Source organism: Coturnix japonica, chromosome 14 (assembly GCF_001577835.2).
Source record: "Coturnix japonica isolate 7356 chromosome 14, Coturnix japonica 2.1, whole genome shotgun sequence".
NCBI classification, from domain to species: Eukaryota; Metazoa; Chordata; class Aves; order Galliformes; family Phasianidae; genus Coturnix; species Coturnix japonica.
In genome coordinates this window covers 11,677,453-11,695,521 of record NC_029529.1, presented here as the reverse complement: position 1 = coordinate 11,695,521, position 18,069 = coordinate 11,677,453, and the positions used below count along the sequence as shown (strand labels likewise).

The following is an 18,069-nucleotide window of genomic DNA, read 5'->3' as shown; positions in this document are numbered from 1 at the left end:
TCCCATAAAGCTATTTCAAGTGGGAGATCCATTGAAATAAAGCACTGAGCACTGAATAAGTTGAAGGACAGCTAAGATAGATCCTATAGGCACTCACTGGGGCTTGGGAAGGCAATGGGTACCATGCTGATGGCAAACCCACATCTTCTTCCCATGTTTCAGAGAGGAGGAAGATGAGCAGTTACGTGGTTAACCAGAACCCAAACGTGTTGGCCATTTGGTCAGGGCAGCTTTTCAGCTCTTGGGGTACAGACCTGCCAGGAAACATCACTTTCATGAAGCTACTCCAGCTGGTAGTTTCTATTATTAAACACTGAAACATGAACTAAGTTGAAAGACATCTTGGATAGATCCTATAGCAGCAGAATGTTGACTCCCCATCCTATGCTTTCCTTGGGATAAGCCATGAATGGATTTTACCTTAGCAGAAATTCCTCACTTTTCCAATAAAAGCCCTGTATTTTCATAGAGCATTCGGATCCCCATTTCCTGGTAACTCACGCGGAGATGGATGGAATCATCCCTCTGTGACCTACTGTAATGGCAGGGCTAACATGCTAGAAGCTAACATGCTATTTCCAGTGATTACCAAGCCATCAGCAGCTGGCTTTTTGTTTTGGGCTGGGTGTTTCTGTGGTCATCCATTGTTACATTTTCCCCAGATAATAATTCAGCAAAGCATGGGACAGGTTATGAACTTAAAACAATGGCTACAAATTCCTTAGTCAATGCAAATGCAACTGGTCCAGCAGCTCCTGTGTTCTTTAGCTCTGCTGAACAATGCAAGCCCAATCAACAGCCCGTGCTGTCAAACCCTTTGTTATGAGCAAGGGCAGGCAAGGCTGGGGCATTCTTTTATGTTATTTGAGTTTTGTTCATCTACAAAGTGAGATGTCCAGCCCAGCTGCTTGCTGGAGGGACAGGTGACAACCTGCATCACACGCTGCCCTCCTGGCTCCTGCTTTGTTGGTCAATACTGCAAACAGCAATTCCATGAAGGCCTAAAGATGTGATTAACTTGAAGGCTATCCCAGCAGCAAGCAATGCACTGCCCTTTACTCAGTATTGTATTTGAAGAAGAGAATCTAGAGAAGAGAGAACTCCAGGGAGACCCAAGAGCAGCCCTTCAGTGTCTGAAAGGGCTGTAAGAAATTAGATTCTTCAGCAGGGTCTGCTGGAAGAAAAGATGGTTTCAAACTAAAGGAGGGGAGATTTAGATTCAATCTAAGAAAGAAGTTCTTTACAATAAGGGCAGACAGGCACTGGCACAGGGTGCCCCATCCCTGCAGGCCTACAAGGTTAGGCTGGGCAGGCTGCCCTGCACAGAGCTCAGCCCTGCAGCGTGGAGTTGATGATGGCAATGCAGCAGCAGCCAGCTGCGGCTGACTTTGCAGTAGATTAAGCAGCAGGGGGTCAATCTTCCCGCAGAATATTGCTGTTTTATCTCATAATACCTTTTTGTCCTGCTCTTTTGTTCTTGGGAGAACAAAGGGTGAGTCCAACATCAAAGGTGACGTGAGAGCACCGCGTCTGGAAGCCTGAGCCCTGAACTAAGACTGGGGAGAGAGGAGCCTGGGACACTGCTCTCATTAATAGCGTCTCAATAAATAAAGCCTGCAGGGCAGTGGAACCCTGAACCCAAAGAGCTGCAACCATGATGCAAGCAGCCAGCAAGGCTGTTTTCTCACACCCATCAAACAGCAGCTGTGGCATTTTGAGCTCTGAGGTGGGCAATGATCTGTATCCATGGATCCACACAGGTGCCTGGAAAGCAGCAGTGGGCACACATGCATCGTGGCTTTGGGATGAAAGAATGTGCTTCTCTCTTAAGAGCAGCTAAAGAGCCTGGGATGTCAGGCTTGCTGAGGATTTTCAGGCTGGATGTGCTCCAAGCACCTGATGGAGCTATGACCGTCCCTGTTCATCACATGCAGTGAGACCAGATGACTTCTAAAGGTCCCTTCAACTCAAACTATTCTATGAGAGCAGCCACAGGAGCAAGCTCCCACCCACAGCTGGAGCTTGCAGGCTAAGGGGATCACCACACATATGCTCTATGTGTGTTGCAATCACTGCATATGGAAAGGCATGATTAACACATCAGCCCGTTTTTTGACAAGATGACCCGCATGCATCGTGCTCAGATGTGTGACCAAACACCAGCTATGCTGTGCTAGGAGGTGCAGCACAGGAAGGCTTTCTCACACTGATAAACCTGAAAGACCGGCATGGTATCAGCACAGCCCACGGAAACAAGGAGCTATTGTAACTTTGGGGCTGAGGATGAATAAACAATGATTACATGTATGCAATAAAATTATCCTCATTAGCCAAAAAGGAGCACAGATGAAATGAGAACCAACTGTCCTCCAGAGCGCCCAGCTCTAAATCTGAATGCTCTGCTCCAAGCCCTAGCATTACTGCAGCTCTCTGCAGGATGCCTGATTTTCCAGGCCGAAAGCACGCATCTTATACATGCCAGGACTGAGATCCATTACCAGCACAGGTAATTGGGGCTTATAATTAACTTCAGGGACAAATAATAGCGTTTATAAGTCAAATTCACCCAAGGGCAACCACAGCAAAATGCTACTCAGCTGAGTCATGGGGAAAATTGGCAGGCAGGGCAAATCTTCTTCCAAATCCAGAGCCATCGCCTTTCCTCCCCCGCTGTGCAAAGAAAAGCTGCAGGGTGGTGCTCAGCCCATGGCCTGGAAAGCTGACATGGCATTGTAAAAATGAAGGCAGATGTAAGGAAAAAAAAGAGTAGGTAGGAAGGAGGAAAATCCTCCTTCCTTGTTCCACAGCCCTTCATCCTGGAGATGCTTCATCTCTGAGATTATTATGTAAGCGAAATCTCTGCAAATCTTTACCAAAAACAAAGCCAACCCACCATAAATAAACTGCTTACTTTTCCCCCTGTCCCTCTGGGTAACCTTATGTAGATTTAACGGATGAGCAGACGGAGGCTGAGCACAGTGCTGGAGGTCTGCCTGCCCCCAGCCAGGCTCTGCACTGCATCACAGGAGCTGCAGCCAGAGCCACGAGTGGGGATGCTTTAAAGAACCATCTGCTGTAGTTTACAATATTAAGAGGTGAGGTCGAGGGGCCTGAGCAGCTCAGAGCAGACAGAAGTCAATGAAGAACTGAGTGTCCCTGTTTATAGCAACCTGATGGCCTCAGCCAGAGCATCTGCGGCACCTACTGAGGGACTCAGGCTTTGTGTCATTATTTAGGATGCAATTTCCACTTATAAAGCACAATAAAAGAAGTAGTCTGTCATTAATACCAAATACTCCTTCCTCCAGAATATAATGCATCTCAGCCCTGTCATTACAGCACTCTCACTGCTGAGCTAAGGGGGTGATGCTCCATGGCTGTTAATGGATAAGAAATGAAAACACAGTCTCTTACACTAATGGGACATGGGTGCATTGAGAAAGCAACATGGCAACCTGCAGCACAAAGCCCATGACAGCACCTGGCCTTCCCTCAGCTCACGTCTGTGGTTCCTGGTGCACCTCAATGTCCCACATGTGCCAAAAGATGATGCTTCAGCACGCTGCACCAGATCCCCCCTCAGATGTGAGCATCTCATCCCAGACCTGGCTTTCCACAATCCTGCCCTTGTGCCACCATCATTATCATCCAGCCAAGACCAAAATGAACTCTTTCTTTCTCCTTTCAGTGCCTCAGTTTACCTCTAAAGGAAGCAAAACCTCAAAGGGAGAGGTTCTAGAGAGAAACAACACATCCTCCCTTGGGAGGGAGGAATCCACTGGGAAAGGCAGTGTGAAGGAAGACTCAATGCAACCAACTGAAAAGGAAAGAGAAGTTCCTACTGTCCTTGCACATCTTCACCCAGAGCTCTGTATGGGGTGCCATAAGCTGTAGGCAACTCAACACCACACAGCAGAGCTGGAGGAGCCTTCCCATGCCCATCCTGCCCTCAGCCAAAGACTCCTGGCCACCTCTATCTTTACCATGGTCTTGAAGCCCCGTCCTGCAAATGCCCCCCAGGTGCCAACAAATGCCACTGTCAACCCTCCCAATGCAAGATGCCACCCCTCACCTGGCATCATCATCGCGGGCTATCAGAAGGCGCATGTGGCTGGTGGCTGATGCTGTCCTCAGGATATCCACAGCCCTGTGGAACAAGAACCACAATGTGCCATGTCAGAGTGGGGCTGCACTGTGCTCACCCAGCCATATGTCAAAGCTCACATTAAACCAGTCTATATTCACACACAAACTTCTCATTTGATGATTCCCAAGTTGGCCCTTGGGAAGAATGTAGGGTGCAGAATCCCTTTGTTTGCAACAGAGCACAGACAAAGCAATGCCCTGGTGTCCTTCACACAACCTGCAGCCTAAACCACTTCACAGAATCACACAAAACCAAGAGGAATGCAAGATTTCTGTCTGGATACAATACCTCTCGCTGGTAACCCCAATTAGAGAATCTCCATTGACCTCCAGGATCTGGTCTCCTGGCTGCAGGCGCCCTAGAAGAGAAAACTAATGGATAAAAACCTGCAGAAAATACAGCTGGAAGGGACTTAGAGAGGTTGGGCTGTTCCTGCCTTTGCTCAGAGACAGAATGAAATATGCATGGGTCTCTCCAAGATGCTCATCCAACTTGTTTTTCAAGGTATCCCTAAATGAAGTTTCTACCACGTCCCTGTAAAACTCTGCCAACATCAGAGGCCTCCCATGCTGCAGGCAAAAATGACATAAAACTTTTGCTCAATTCAATCTAAGGTCAAGGAAAAAGCCCACAAGTGGCACCTCCACCTGTTCCTGATTTTTCTGCTTTGGATGGAAAAATGATGTTGTTACATTGGGGGGAAAAAAAATAAATCTTCTTGGATTAAGTTCTAAAAGTTGAACTCCGTAGACCCTTTGCCTAATACCCACTGAGCTGAAAAAGTCATCCCATTGCCGCACGCAATCGCAAGCGATCACTGCATGCAGAGAAGTGGAGTCAGCTTCATGTGGTGGGGATAGAGCTTGGCTTAAAGACACAAAGCAATCCTATAAAAGCTGCAGAGCCCAAAGGCTGCTCTCCTTCATTGCAGTGATTATCATCACTAAACCCAACTCTGCTACTGGGGAATCCAGGAGGAAAGACCCAAAATGCCCAACAAAGCAGCATATAGAATATACCATCCTCTGGCTTTTCCAACCACCCTCTTCCATATTTCACTCACCATCAGCATAAGCAACACCCCCTGGCAGGATCCTCTTGACATAAACTCCATATTCTTCTCCAGTGAGCTCCTTGATGCCACCGATCACCTTAATTCCTGGAGGAGGAGAAGCACAAAGGCATGAACCAGCTGCCTCTTGAATCTATGACTTGTTGCAAACCATATCTGTGATAAGACCTACACCAGCAGTAGGATAATAATACAGAACAGAGGCCAAGAGCACCTGGGAGCAACTCCTCCACTTTGAGGGGCTCTCAAGCAAGGAGGAACTGCCTCCCAACTACTGAAAACTCAGTGTTTGAAGTTAAAGTGGTCAGTGCTGGGAAAGGGCAGTGATTCTGTCCTTGTATATGCCCCTGATGAGACTCATTGGGTGCTGTTGTGGTAAAGCACAGGGGTGGCTTTTGGGGCTGTGCAGCTCTCCATGCCCCACGGGTGCCTTCACCACAGGCTGGCACTGCATGGCCATGTCCCCGCTGGCACACATAAGCTGGAAGAGGCACAAGAGTCTTATTTACCCACTGTCATTAAATCCCACTTGGAAGATACAGGCTGCAGACAGAAGGATTAAAAAGCCTGGCTTTAATTAACAAATCTGCCCCAGGACCCGCCGGTCGGGCATTTTGCTGCTGTGGCCAGGAGGGCAGACTGAGGACAGTGGCTCAGCAGCAGGGACATGCCCTAGTGTTGGCCCCAGCTCAGGACCTCCTGGGGACAGCAGCACAGTGTCTACCCACTGCTCTGTGCCCACTGTATCCTAAGCCCTAGGGGCCCAGCAATTTCCAGCTATCCCTGTTAAAACTGCAATAAAACACAGATTATCTTAATTTTACATTTCAGCCACGTACACATGCAATCATTGCTGCTTCTCCCAGGCAATGATACAGGAGGTGAGGCCCTGGCACAGAGATGGAGCCCCATCCCTGCGCACATCCAAGCTCAGGCTGGATGGGGTCTGAGCACTGATGGAGCTGTAGGTGTCCCTGTTCATTGCAGGGGGGTGGGACCAGATGCCTCCAGCATCACCATGATGCCCATTCACTACCGCCTCCCACGTATCAACTGAATAATGACTCATTTCTCTTTTGTGTCTGCAACTCAATTGTAATAATGGCTTAATATAGCCAAACTATCTACAAATCCTCCTTTATCCCCAACAATGTCAGGGGAAAATCCGATCTTGTTATTAAAATCAGTGATTACTCACAGCATTACTCCGAGCCACTCTCAAACTTCGACAAAGGAGGAAAAAAACACCCCCAAGCCCCTTTTTTCCTCTCCTTAACCAAGAGAGTGTTGCACCAAGGAGTCAATACCCAGGCCTGAGTTTGGTGCTGAACAATGGGATATCTTGAAGCTGGCAGTGATAAACACAACCTGTCCCATATGGGGGTCCCAGCCCAGAGCAGGTGTGATGTTCAGCCCCCACCACCCGCTGCCCCTCAGGGCTTTGTTTGGGATTTCTACAGCTTGGCTAACATCCCTGAGAACCCTCATGTTTTATAAACACCTATTTCAATTGAGTTTCTATCTGAAACCAAGTTTAGGTAAATAACGGCTCTTTAATTATCACAGCATCAAAGTCCTGGTATAATGCTTATTAAGTCATACTCAGGGCCAGATAATCTAGCCTATTTTAGATCTCTGTCTTTAATCTTCCTATTCTGGCAGAGGTCCAGGAGCCAATTTTGGTGACCCCACTCATTTCTCTTCTGTAGGAAAAAAAGACTTACGGGGAAATTCCAGGTGGGAATGCAGTTAACACAAACCAAAATAAAGCTTTCTCCAGATACCTAGCAATCCTATATATTTTTGAGACTCTCGAGCTTCCCAGCTGCATCTAATCCTGCTCCCACTAATGCCAGTGTTGCAGTTCTCAACTTCTCAGCCCTATAATCTCACCTGCTCCTGGCTCGCCAGGCAGCTCTGTACCACGGGTCAGGGGTGCTCTGGCTAATCCGGTTGTTTGGCCCAACAGCCTTCATCCCTGGACATCCCAGCAGCATGGGGTCTGCTCCAAGCATGGGAACCCAAACCCTCTTCTGCCACCTCACCAGTGAAATTCACTTTCTAGGGGGACACCAGCCCCAGCAGGACCGTGCTGCAGCCCTGGCTGTCAGCACAGGCTGTGCCTGCCTGCTTTGTGCTTAAGCTAGCAATGTTCAATTACATTTCCCGTAATCCCTCTGTTGATCTTGCAGCCCCAGCCAACTCCTTCTGTCTGGAGGAAGGGACAGATTGCAGGTGAATTGCTCCCTTCCCTGTCCTAAGAAGATGAAGGTCAAGTTAATGGGATCTCAGCATTTCTAAGAAATGCTCCTTAAGCATCACTTCCCTTTGATGACCATTCTTTAATACCAAACCTTGGTTCTGGTGCCGCCAGGTAACCCCTTTGAACTCCTGCCCAGGTTCACAAGTGGGTTCCCATAGATTCAGGCCAAATGCTGACCCATTTGTCCAGCACCAAGCAGGCTGGTGCTGCCTGTCAGAAACCAGGCTGCAAAAACACCTGGATCCACAGGGAAGAAGCATGGAGAAAAGTGGTGATGGCACTGGAAAACCCACACAGTTCCACATACCAGCAGCACAGCACAAGGCTGCTTTTCCTGGATCTCCTCCTTTAAAACCCATCAACTCAACCAAATCTACCAAACTCATCAACCAAATACACCTCCTGATATTAAAATAGCCAGCAAGCAAAGAAATTTCTGAGTTCCCATGGGCCTTATGAGTGGAAGGCCAAGAGAGAAGAGCCAGGAAAGCCTCATCGGCCAGGAGCTGGGAACAACCTCTAATTAACAGGTGGTCTTGGGAAGCCTGAGGAGTTTGACTCTTGGGTTGGGTGCCCAGCTGGTCATCTAGGGACCCCATAAGCTCTGCAGGCTGATTGCTGCTGGGAGCACAGGGGTGGAAGGAGGTGCTGTACTGGATCCTTTGCAGCTGCCTTCCATGAGCCTAAGGCGGTTTCTCACGTTTGGATGGGTATGACCATCTCCTTTCCCTTTTCCCTCTGCTTTGATGTTTGGTGCCTACAAAGGATGGCTGATTCATTGTGTTCACACTCATACCTCTGGGCTGGAGTTTCCAATGGGATCCAGCCTGCTCTCAGATAGACCCATCTCCAGGATTTCCTGGGGCCGGGACACTGGCATGGGCATAGAAAGTGCTTGGAATTTTTTATGTTTGTTTTAATGTAGAGAAATCAGCAAGACCTGCAGAAAGGTGTGATAAACCTTCCCACCTCAATCCTATTCAGACCCTACCCCAGGGTTCCCACACATCAGCACTGCAGCTGCTCAACAATAGAGAATTAATCAGAATGTTGACCTTATTTCAGTGCCTCAGCTGTGAAAGGTGCTGTCAAATGCTCAGCACATACAGACACAAGAACCAATACCAGATTTCATAGGGTTATAGATGGCTTAGATTACACAGGACCTTGAAAGCATTGAGCTTCAACCTCTCTGCATGGGTACATTTGCTATCCACTAGATCAGGCTGCCCAGGGTCCCATCCAACCTTTCAGACAAGGAACAGATCATAACACTAATGTTGTGACATGAGGGATGCTGGGGCTTCCCCAGATTCAGGTCTTGAGGTCTGAATACTCACCCAGTCCATTGGCACAGTCGTAGAATTCAAAGCAATGCACAGTTCGATCCATCCCATATGGTCCCATGAGAGTCCTGGGAGAGAGATGAGAAGCATAATTCTTTCATGGGCTGCTATAAATTGCCACTCGTGTCCAACAAACCCACAGCAGCCCTACCACTACAACAAGGGATTCCCATGGGATGACCAAGGGGCACCAGCCGAGAGTCACACTGATATATTAAGCCTATGCTGGCAAAATGCAGCCCCCCTGCCACCCCCAGGGGTTTATGCAGCTAAATGAGAGAATATGTGCAGTGCTGGACATCATCCTCCCCACCCAGCAAAGCTGATGGACCTGTCTGCGATTCATTACCCCAGATTAACAGGGCCGGACAGCTGTCCAGCTCTGGGAAATGAGATCAGGGCCAGACCAGTGCTCCGAGAACATACCAGTTTCACAAATAGACACAGTCCATAATGAGGAAAACCAGGCGAAACCGACTGCTGGGGTTTTGTAACACACACAGCAGAACACAAGGAGGCAGGGGCTGTTTTCCCACACCTCCACCCCTCCTGCAGGGATCTGCTCTGCCAGGTTGAAGGTGGGAGTTTCTCAACACAAGCCAAAGCAGGGAAGAGAGCAACTGAAATCTTCACGTTCCCCATGCCAAGTCGCATTCTACCCTCTCTACTCTTCCTTCTCTCTTTTATATTACTTATAAATTTGGTTTAACGAAGCCAGGCTTTAGAACACTGCTGCAGCTCTGCAAGGCTGCACCATGGGAATAGTGGACTTTGTGTGAGCAGCCCACAGCCAGGCATGGGATTATCAACTGTGGGGCTGCTCTTCCAAAATGCTCCTTTTCCTAGAATTTCATTTGCAAGACAAAAACAAACTTCTGAATCAAGATTACAAAAACAAACTTCTGAATCAAGATTAGGTCCCAAATTCTTACCAGATGCAGCTAATGGAGGACAAGGGGACACAACACATAGCTCAGAACCCAGCAAGAGGGGAAGGAGCCTCCAGGACTTCAGATCAACCCCCAAAACACCTTTCAAAAATATCCTTATTACAAACCACCTCCCCCCTTGATGTTCTTGAAACGTTCCATGCATTCAGTAGCCCAGACAAACAGCTGGCCCCATTGCACACTGCCAGAAGATGGTATTTAGAGGGTGACCGGGAGGCCAACTCAACACCAACCCCAACCGAGGACAACCATTCCTGTTTGCCAGAGTAATTTTGATTAAATATTTGAGAAAACACCATCGGGAACAAAAAGAAACAGCTCAAGCCAACCTGAAACGCAACACAATGGTAGAGGTGTCAGTATAACAGATGCCTGCTGATGCCATCAGATGCTGACCCCAACTCAAGGAGCCCAAGACCCACTACAGAGGATCCCCAGAACCCCCCCACACCCCCTCCCCGACCTCTCCGCTGTGTCACCTGCTGATGATGATGGCTCCTTTGTAGAGCACGGAGACTGCGGGCATCTTGCTGGTGGCGGCAACCCAGCCCAGCCTCTGATTTGGCAGGAATCGGTTAAAGCGAGGCAAAATGGGGAGGGCAGGGATCACATGGTGCCCCCGTATGCATGTTAATTCCACCCAACATTAACACAGATCAGCTAAAAACATCTCCAACTTTAGATTAAAGCTTATGCAAGCCAAACAGAGCCAACGCTGCCCATTGTGAGCGCCTTTCTGAGCAGGCAAACAGAGATGCTCCAGAACACCCCTCATCCCCCCCCATTAAAAGAGTAGAATAATTATTTGGGAGCACCCTATTATTCATCCCTAGGCACATACCCTACAAAGATGAAGGGAAGTGATCAGTGCAGGACAAGCATCCTCAGCATCCCTAAAGACTTTAAGTCTGTAGCAAAGCTTTGGAAGCAGTAACAGATTGTAGCACTCAAGGGTTTAGTTTTGGAGAGGTTTTTTGTTTGTTTTTCTTTTAGTATCTTTTCCAGCCCACAGCATTTCCTTCTTAATGTGAAGTGAGTTCAGCTGTCCCACTGCCCATCAGGAGGTCAGAAGGGCATTCTGCCCTCCAACAGCCTCCCCGCCTCCATCCTGCTGTGCACCCCCAGCCACACACATCTGTAGATGGTGGGACATAGAAACACATCCTGCAGGGACAACAGGCACCAGGATCGGTGGCACAGCGCATGTACTGCACCCTAGGATAGTCAAGCTCTATTAATGGGGTCTTTCTTCCATTGTAAACCCTCTGTCCAATATTTGCATGTCTGCTGGATGCCACTCCCATGGATGAGCAGCAAATGGGAGAGTTCCCATTGTCCATGTGCCACCTTAATGGGCAATGCAGAGCTACTTGTAGAACAGTGGAAAACACAAAAGATCTCCTTGTGTTTTCAGTGTGGATAGTTCTCAAGTGCCTTTTATCCAGGGGACTGCAGATGAGATACTAAAATCCCATGGAAAGCCTTTGAGTAGGCAAAGCTCTCATACACAACTCATTTAACCACTTTCTGATCTCTTAGAGAAAGAATGCCAACTAGACACCAAATGTAGATGCACCTAGTGATACACCAATGCAAGTCACTCAGCACCTAACTTACACAGGGTCACACAATGAAAAGCATATCAAGACAGCAGAACAGCAAGGTACCAGGCTGCAGCAAGTAAGAATCCACTCAGATACCACAGCAGTAGGCTTAGAAATAAGGGAAAGAAGCTGCTTACCATCAGAAGGCTTACAAGACCTTGTAGGCAGGGGTCCCCAGATCAAACACCCTCACCTCCACTGCCAGTCCTTAAATGAGGTCTGGGAAGGGGTGGAACCTGGCTTCACACCTTCTGGTCATTCAGCTGTATTGCTTATACCTGAGCTCCCCTGGGCTGGCCCTGCCTTCCCACCTGGTGCTCAATCACTGCTTCAGGCCATGGCTTCACGTTTCCATTACATTGCATGAAGGATTTAGTCAGTGGCACCAGGAGCAAAGCAGCTGGAGCATGATGGTCTGTGCAGTGCCATGCTGAGAGCCCTGTTAGCAATGCCCTCTCCAGCCATCCCCCAGAGGTGCACCAGGATACAGAGCACCCAAAGGCAGGCTCCACAAAGAATATCCTCCCACCTTGCTGCTTGGGATCCACCTTCCCATCCACCCCTTGGTGGTCCCAGCACCAAGTTCTGACCCTGAGTGAACTGGTCAAGGACAGCCAAGGAGTTTTGTGGCTCCCATGCAGAGCACAGCCTCTTCGGGACCAGGAGCAACCCCAGCACAGTGTTTGCCTTGGGTAGGACTTTTTGGCAGCTGATCTGGTGCCTGATCTGTTACCCTCCCAAGGTTATATGACAGTCACAGCAAGAGAGAGCTTCCAACCATATTCAATCTACATTGTTTTGTACAGTTTTAGGAAGTCCTCTGGGACTTCTCATGGATTAATTCACAGAATTAACCTTTTGACTCACAAGCTGGAGATTTCTCTTAATAAATCAGTGCAGCACCAGAGGAGATTCAGGTTGAGTATTAAGAAAAATTTCTTGGTCCTTCTGCACAGGCAGTGGGGGAGTCACTGCCCCTGAAGGTACTCAGTGCCTCATGGGGATGTGGCATCAAGAGACATGGTCAGTGGGCATGATGGGATGATTCTATGAGATGGAATGGCAATGCAACAGCACTGGTGAGAATTTCCATTCTGTGTAATGGGTGTAATCCCCTGCTGTGGGTTTCTCCACTTCTCTGTATTTTGGAGAGGACCTTCTGGGAAAGCATCACAGTGCACTTTGGCCTCTTCCATGTTTCTTCCTGCTTCCTCCTTCCTGCCCTGCTTGTTGGATGAGCTTCTGGAGGAGGTGAGAGGTAATAGGAGGTGCAGGAGGGAGTGGGATAGGGTGGTGGCACCCACAAACATGGCCACCTCCTCCTACTGCCAGGCAAGGAGAGGGACAGAGGTGCCAGACCTGGGAACAGGTCAAGGAGTTGGCAGTATCTCTGCTCCCACCAGGAGCCTCGCATCAAGGCTTAGCGGAGGAATGGGGTCTGGGAGGGTTTGTGTGGGTGGGAATTAAAGGAGAGGCAGAAAGCTGTCCTTCAACAGCAGCGACTCTGAGGCTGCAGAAGGCAGCTGTAATAAGGTCTGAGGTGGGAGGGGTGGCCTCAATGGGACACGGCTCTGCAGTCCCTTCTGTGCCCCCACATCCCCACCCTGGGAGCAAGGGATGCTTGGGAGATCCCCAGAGCTGATGTTGGACTCGTGCTTAATGAAGATCCCACATTTGTTTCATGACAAAACATCAGCGTAGGCTGAAAAGGCGTTTGTGTCTGATGAGAAAACATTGCTTAGAAGATCAGCAATGAAACGTAGATAATAAATCAAACAAAAAAGAGATAATCGGCTGCTGTAAAGCTGAGAAGCAATGGCAAAGTGTCCACAGCATCACCCACACCGTGTTCATAAACACTGCCCCTGGAGCTGTTTCAGGTGAACTCAAATCAGGGGTGTTACAGACAAGCCTGAACAGAAGAGGGAACAGCACAGTGCCAAAGTCACTGCTGGAGAAACACCAGCAGCTCCGGCTGTGAATGGGAGCTGCACGGAGCTCTGCAGCCACTCCTCAGCAGTGGGATTGGTCCCACGAAGGGTTAACGGGATTATGAGCCTCCCTGCCTCTCTAAATCCCTTCGGTCATAGGATTGGATGGGTTATAAACTTATTAGCAGGGAAGGATGCTGGTGGTTGAGTGGGCAGCGGGAGGGAGCATCACCACCGCCCCCGCAGTGCTGCAGAGCAGGGAATTAATGGGGGGGGGGTCACCAGAATGGTGGCAGGAAACCAGCCCAGGTGGCCCCCAGTGTGTCCTCAGAGAGAGAGAGAAACAAGAAGGGTGCAGAGAGATGGGGAAATGAAGGCTTTGGGGAAGGATCGCAGTTGTACAGGATGTCTCACCCAGTGCAGAGCACAGCAGATATGCAGCTCCACACCTCAAAAAGCAGCTTGGCAAGAGCTTGGCCTCATCCTCGAACCGTGAGCATCCCTGTGTGCTAAGGATCCATCACCAAACCCTCTGGCAAAGCTCAGGAGGACCAGATCCATGTGGCAAAGCCCACAGGATCATCTAGGGGTGCTCAGTGCAGAGCACCGGAGCCACCACCATTCAGGGTGATGTCCCACTGCCACACCACATTTATCCAATCCCTATGGCAAACTGTAAAATTAATCTTTTAATCAGAGGCCATATTTATCGGCATGCTGGGGAGGTGTTATCTCCCCACCATCTGCTCGCAGTGGAACCAGACAGCCCCACACAGACCCTGTGCATATGATGCCCATTGCACACAGGATCCAACCCTGGCACAGTAAGGGGCTCCCCTTGGCTGTGGGGCACAAAGCTGGGGAAGGTTTGGACCCAACACCCCAACACAAGAACAGATTTGTCACATAGAAAATAGCTGTAGAGCAATATCACCCCACAGCGTGGGAAGCAGAGCTGGGGAGCACACAGACCCATGGGGCTGGGGGTGCTTGGGGATGTGGGGATGCTGTGGGATTGGGGTGCTGTGCCACCCTGATTTCCCTGACCCTCAGCCACTGCAGCACCCATGGGTGGCACTGAACTGGCAGCAGGATGCAACCCACAAGGTCAACGAGCCTGTCCCACACCATTGCCTTTCCTGCTCCCAAAAGCAGAAGGGAGGGACAGGGCAGCCCTCTGGTGAGATGCAGCTTTCCCCCTGAGCTTCTGCCCTCTCCATGCCCCCCATGGGGTGCTGCCACTCCATGCACCCACCTCAGCACCCCATACCCCTCACCTCAGTGACTACTCCAGCTGTGTCCCACAAACATCCATGGTCCCAGATGCCTGCAGGGTCCTCGTCCCTAGTTGGGATGCTGGGGTTTGGCCAGCACTGGAGCTCGGGGTGGCCCCAAGAGCCTGCCGAGTCTCCGCCGGTGCAGATCCGGCCCACTGACCCCCAGTTAATCGGCTAAAGCTGCGTGCTCTGAACCCTGGCTCTGGCTGCAGCCGCGCTCCTGCCGGCTCCCAGCTGCCCTACATAGACATCTGCACCGAGCCCCGCGCATGGAGCGTCCTGCAGCCACAGCCTGCAGGGAACCCCGGGTCTGTATTTTGGGATGGATGCATTGCAGATGCCCCCAGGTCACCCCATGGCTCAGGGCAGTCGCTGCCACGGGTGGTGCAGCCCTGCCCGTGCCAGTGGAGCTCCATAGATCTGCATGGGATGGACACTCTCCTTCCAAGCTTTGCATGGAGAGGAAGCATCCAGATTGGAAATCCCAGGACTGGGGCTGCAAGAGGAGCAGGAGCACTCGCAGTCTCTGCAAGCAGAATGGATGCTCCCCAGCTGCCGTCTGCAAAATAAATCAATCCCTCTCTGCCCTCCCCATGCACTGCCCTCCCACAGTGTGTGCTGCTGCGTGCTTCCCTGTGGCTGCAGCGTTCCCCTGCCACCCTCTTCCCTCTGGAGAGGGGCTCCCGTTGTCAAAATCGATAGAATTAAGCACTCAAAAGCTGCGAGGTCAATGAGCGCATCACATCCCTCCGTGGGTTTAGCGCCGCTCCCTAAGACGCGACGCGGGTCTCCGGGCGCAGCTCTGTTCCCTACGCGGCAGCATCCCATCCCGCTTACCAGTAAATAAGGGAAAGCCCATCGAAGCGTTCCGTGTCCCGGCCAGGGGGCTGCAGGTAGGACATCATCCGGGGCCCTACAGCGGTTGTGCCCGGTTGCCCGGGGCCATGGGCTCGCAGCGCCCGACACCAGGCGCTGGGCTCGGCTCCCAGCCGCCACCGGCCACATCTAATCCCATGCGGGCGAACATGTGATCGCCCCTCTGCCGGCTCCCCCTTGCTAAATACTCGCTGTTCAGTGGTACCGCACGGCGTGGCATGAAGTAGCATGCGTGGCACAGCAGGGCAGGGCATAAAGAAACAGTGTGGTACAGCAGGGCATGAAATCATGGAGCACAGAACAGCTTGGCACAGTGTGGCATGAGAGCTGCTTGCAATGGCACGGCATGGACCAACATGGCATGGCACAGAATGGCATGGCACAGCATGGACCAACATGGCATGGCACAGAATGGCATGGCACAGCATGGACCAACATGGCATGGCACAGAATGGCATGGCACAGCATGGACCAACATGGCATGGCACAGAATGGCATGGCACAGCATGGACCAACATGGCATGGCACAGAATGGCATGGCACAGCATGGACCAACATGGCATGGCACAGAATGGCATGGCACAGCATGGTACAGCACAGCATGGACCAACATGGCACAGCATGGCACAGCATGGCATGAGAACAGCATGGCATGGTACAGTAAGGCATGGCACAGCATTGTGTTGTACTGCGTGGACCAGCATAGCATGGCACAGCATGAACCAACAGGGCATGGCACAGCATAGCATAGCATAGCACAGTATGGCATGGTGTGCCATGGTTTGGCATGGCATGGCATGATTTGGCATGACATGGCATAGTCTGAGATGACATGGAATGCTTTGGCATGGTTTGGCATAGCATGTCACGATTTGGCATGGCTTGGTGTGGCGTGGCATTGCTTGGCACAGCATGGCACAGCCCACTGACCACTCTGTGTGCAGCAGGAGTGCAAGGTGGGGAGCCAGGGTCCCCAGCAGCACATCCCAGAGCTCAGTTCCCCCCTCACAGCACACCTGGCTGCTCACAATTATAATTACTCAGCCAGCACACGGGCTTTCACACGGTGCTCAGCACATCGAACTATTTAAAGCCGATTGTAGGCGTTGCCGAGCTGCAGTAGGGCCGGGCTGCAGACGCGTGCACCCATCACCTCCTTCCCAGCCACTGCCAAAAAACAAAAGTAAACACATCTACATTATTTGGGGCACAACTGTTGCGTGGTTCCCCCCCCCCCAGCTGAGCCTGGTAAGTGTGCAGGAATCCGACTTGTCTCCCTGCAGCAGGGAAGGCACGGCCCAGGGCTGGGGATCAGGGTGAGTCCTATAGTTGGGAAACGCATCAGTCGGTCTCGTGGATGCACCCACACCCCCAGGGACAGCCCACGGGCGCTGCTCTCGGGCACTATCGAGGCAGCCCCAGAAGAAGACTGAGAATTAAAGGCTTGGCACGCTCAGCATTGCTTTGCAGTGACTGTGCAGGATGTGCCTGAGCCAAAAACCTTCTGCCTGACAGCTCCTGGCTCGGTGACAGTGTCCTGGAGAGGCACAACCTCTGCCCTCACAGCTGTCACCACGGGAGTTCTGTCACTGTGCATCCCCATGGCCTGGATATCTGTGGGGTGCTCAGCTTTACACCCATGGACAAAGTGGCTCCAAAGATTCTGGGTGAGAGGCATCACAGCTGGCACTGGTGCTGTATCCCCAAAGTGACATGGTGTCCTCTGGTGCTGGCTGTGCTGTCCCTCTCCCTCTGCTCCCCAGGTGTGACAGGCAGAGGGTAGAAGAAGAAGGCTTTGGTGAACAAAAATCCCCAAGAAATGTAAATTATTCTCTTCTGGCTGCTCACTGCCAAAGCCAACATGGCAGCTCTGGGATTTTCCAGTCTGCCCATCTCTCTGCAAAGCGTCTCCAGCTGTGCCAGCAGGGACATGCTGGGTACGATCCCCTGGGGCTGGCAGGGACATCCTGGGGACAGTCCCTGTGCTGCCATACAGCCACGCTGGGCTTTGATCTGAACCTAGCACAGCATGCAGAGGGCATGCAGATGGGCACCAAGCTGACAGAGCAGCACAGGGGGCATCGGGCACCCTCCAGCCATGGGACACCCACGCCACCACCAGGGCACCTCAAGGTCCCCAACCTCCCCAGCAGCCACTCCCAGGGCTGGTGCAATTCGGGGCCGGGCAGTGCTGGGTGTGCTCCCCAGGACAGGTTCCTACAGCTGGGATGGGCGATGGCAGCAGGGTTTACTGACAGCACTCATAGTGTTGGGGTGCTGTGGCTGCTCGGGGCTGGGCTGCTCTCCCCTACTCACCCACTGGGATTGCTAAGGGTGTTGTCACCACCCTGGGACGGGTGACACTGAGTGGGGACTTCGAGGGCAGCGAGATTCTGCTCTGGATCATAAGGCAACCGGTGTCTTTGGGCAGCACTTCCACCTCCATCCTCACAGAGAGCCCAGGGGGTGCCCCAGGGTGCATTCCATGCACAGACCCCCATACGGTGCTGGGGAGCTGCAGGGTGCTGCCTGCCCTGCCCTGTCCTCAGTGGCGGAAGCTGCACATTATCTCCCTCGCCCATCGGAGGCAGCTGCTCTGGGTG

At 51.3% G+C, this 18,069-nt stretch overlaps 1 protein-coding gene across 3 annotated transcripts in view; it reads right to left on the bottom strand.

Annotated features, from left to right (window-relative positions):
* The window catches only part of LOC107320997 (syntaxin-binding protein 4-like), a 32,586-nt gene extending 16,895 nt beyond the window's left edge, over positions 1-15,691 (bottom strand). For 2 of the 3 annotated variants that reach the window (XM_015877454.2, XM_032447698.1), the window contains exons 1-5: positions 15,428-15,691; positions 8,823-8,896; positions 5,211-5,306; positions 4,436-4,505; positions 4,073-4,147 (exon numbers count right to left, since the gene is read on the bottom strand). In XM_015877454.2, coding sequence (XP_015732940.1) covers positions 4,073-4,147; positions 4,436-4,505; positions 5,211-5,306; positions 8,823-8,896; positions 15,428-15,495 — 383 coding nt within the window. In that variant the 5' untranslated portion in view covers positions 15,496-15,691. Of the gene's footprint in view, positions 1-4,072; positions 4,148-4,435; positions 4,506-5,210; positions 5,307-8,822; positions 8,897-11,519; positions 11,606-15,427 lie in introns of those variants that run through there. The other variant, XM_015877455.2, reaches the window with a different exon arrangement.
* Positions 15,692-18,069: the final 2,378 nt, after the last annotated feature.